The sequence below is a fragment of the Rhagoletis zephyria genome, unplaced genomic scaffold, assembly GCF_001687245.7.
Source record: "Rhagoletis zephyria isolate East Lansing unplaced genomic scaffold, Rhagoletis_zephyria_1.1 Rzeph_scaffold_43627, whole genome shotgun sequence".
Taxonomy (NCBI): Eukaryota; Metazoa; Arthropoda; class Insecta; order Diptera; family Tephritidae; genus Rhagoletis; species Rhagoletis zephyria.
Window position 1 is genome coordinate 1 of NW_016200682.1, and position 2,521 is coordinate 2,521.

General features: G+C 54.6%; 1 protein-coding gene across 1 annotated transcript; it reads left to right on the forward strand.

Annotated features, from left to right (window-relative positions):
- Nucleotides 1–981: 981 nt before the first annotated feature.
- On the forward strand, nt 982–1,591 carry LOC108355229 (transcription factor HES-1-like; the record flags this gene model as incomplete). The annotated part of the gene is made up of 2 exons (XM_017606396.1): nt 982–1,236; nt 1,340–1,591. Coding segments are annotated over exons 1-2 (507 nt in total), but the record flags the coding sequence as incomplete, so codon positions are not given.
- Between the last annotated feature and the right edge of the window lie 930 nt (nt 1,592–2,521).

Here is a 2,521-nt window from a genome sequence, read left to right on the forward strand (position 1 = left end):
GTCCCTGCCTGAGAAAATGACTAAACCCTATTCCCTCTCCTTGACCAGAAGATAGTGTGGCAACAGTTGTCGCATCGCACATTTGCATGAATGAAAGTCCCAGTCAGTGGCACTAGCACTGGCACTGAGTGAGGCACACACAGGTGGGTGGCAGTCGTCCAGTTCTGTAGCCCCCTCTTTCTCTCTTTCTCAAATAATCGCCGTCACTTTTTGCCCCACCGGTGAAACGTTCCCACGATCAGCGGCTCGGAGTGCGAACGCGCGTGGTGGAGTGAGCTACTACTGACCCTCTCCTAAGCACTGCAAGAGAGTGGCCTCGTGCCAATGGACGACCGACCGACAGCCACAGAAGAAGACGGAGAAGAAGAAGAAGGCTGGTGCGAGTGCCGACAGACTCGCGCGCCAGCCTGTGCAGAGTGTAAGAGGAGCAACAGGCATCAGTCTCTCTCTCTCTCTCCCTCTCTCTTCCTGGGTTCCATTAAACACACTACTAGTGGTGTGCCTTCCCTCACTTTAGTTCCCCTTCTCTCTCTCTCTCTTTCTCTCCTCTGTAGGGTGCAAGATAACAGGGCAGCAGCAGCAGTCGCGGCAAACGTTCTCACGGGAAAATAACTTCACACACTGATCCTCACTCACACATGTCATACTGGCTGACTGACTGCTGGCATGTTGCCTCTGCAGCTGCTCTTCCAGCAGCTCAGTCCAGCTCACAGCAGACAGACAGACAGAGAACAGCGACAGAGGCAGCAGCAGTGGCAGCAACTCCCGCCCACCGAGCTGAGAGCTGCGAGTATAAAAGGCCGTCGACTACCTCCTCGAGTGAGCCACTGCGATCCTGCTCTCGATCGATCTCCCCGCTCTCTCTTAAACTTTCAGTGCCTTGAGTGATCTCTGCTCTGCTCTAACACTTGAACACTTGCACTTGTACTTTTTTTCTTGAACTTCATCACCTCCAAACTCCCAACACTCAACCTTATCACAATGACTGCCAACATCGGATCAAGCAACACCGTCGAGTCCTCGACTAGCGACCTGTCTCGTTGCGGCGGCAACAAGCCGCTCACCAAGGCCTCTGAGCACCGNTTCTTGAACTTCATCACCTCCAAACTCCCAACACTCAACCTTATCACAATGACTGCCAACATCGGATCAAGCAACACCGTCGAGTCCTCGACTAGCGACCTGTCTCGTTGCGGCGGCAACAAGCCGCTCACCAAAGCATCTGAGCACCGACGAGTAAGTTACCTAAGAAAATTTTTTCAAACTTTAAAATTTTAAAAAATCAAAAAGTTTACAGTTAACTAACCAACTCTTTCTTTTGTTTCCTTCCAATCTTCAGATCACCAAGCCAATCATGGAAAAGAAACGTCGTGCTCGCATCAACAACAGCCTCAACGAGCTGAAGGTTCTAATTCTGGACGCCCTGAACAAGGACCCCAGCCGCCACTCGAAGCTGGAGAAGGCGGACATCCTCGAGATGACCGTCCGTCACCTGCAGAAGCTCCAGCGTCAACAGGTGGCCGCCAGCATCGTCAACGACGGCGCCGTCCTCAACAAGTACCGCGCCGGCTTCAGCGAGTGCGCCACCGAGGTCAGCCGCTACATGGGCCACATGATGGAGAGCACGGGGGCGAGCACCGTGGAGACGAGCAGCCTGCGCCAGCGAATTCTCAGCCACCTGAACCACTGCGTCAACAGTCTCAATCAGATGCAGAACGCCGCCGCTGCTGCTGCTGGAGTTGGAGCACCCTTCGCCAAGTCAGTCGGAGGAGTTCCCTTCCCCGGCAACCCTCTTCAGGTGCAGATTCCCTTCGGCACCACCGGACCTGCTTCTTCCTCCCTTTTCTCCTCTTCCTCCTCGGCCTTCGGGGGTGACATCAACAACAACAGCAACTCCTTCCTCAATGCTAACCACCACCACCACCACCACCACCACCAGTCCTGCTCTTCTCCAGTGGACATCAAGTCGTCCTCTGGCAACCACCACCTGCTGAGCACGCCGCCCTCCTCCGCCTCGTCGACCACTTCCTCGCACTTTGCCTTCAACCTGCACCCGCACAGTGTGCACCACCTTCAATCATCACCCTCCTCAAAGAACCCGATCTCTGATCTCTTCTTCCGAGGCTCGAAGCACCATCTTTCCTCCTCGCTGAGCTCCCCCGCCGGCTCCAGCGCCAGCTCGCTCTACAGCGAACAGCTCAGTCCCTCGGCCTGCAGCGAACTGGACATGGCCGTTGACTGCTCGATGGGAGGTCGCCACCACAACTCCACCGCCATCAACAGCAAAGACGATGAAAACGTCTGGCGACCGTGGTGAAGGGGTGAACTCCTCTTTTTCCACTTTAAACTCCCATCGAATCTGGTCAACCTCCTCCTCTCCTCTCCTGAAGCCGATCTCACTCACTCTCAGTGCCTTCTCTCTCCTGCGCCTTCTACTCTCAATGTGATCTCAAATTATCTTCTTCTCTTAAACTCCTCCTGAAAACTCTCCAGTTGGCATTCAACTGTGTGCCTTATCACC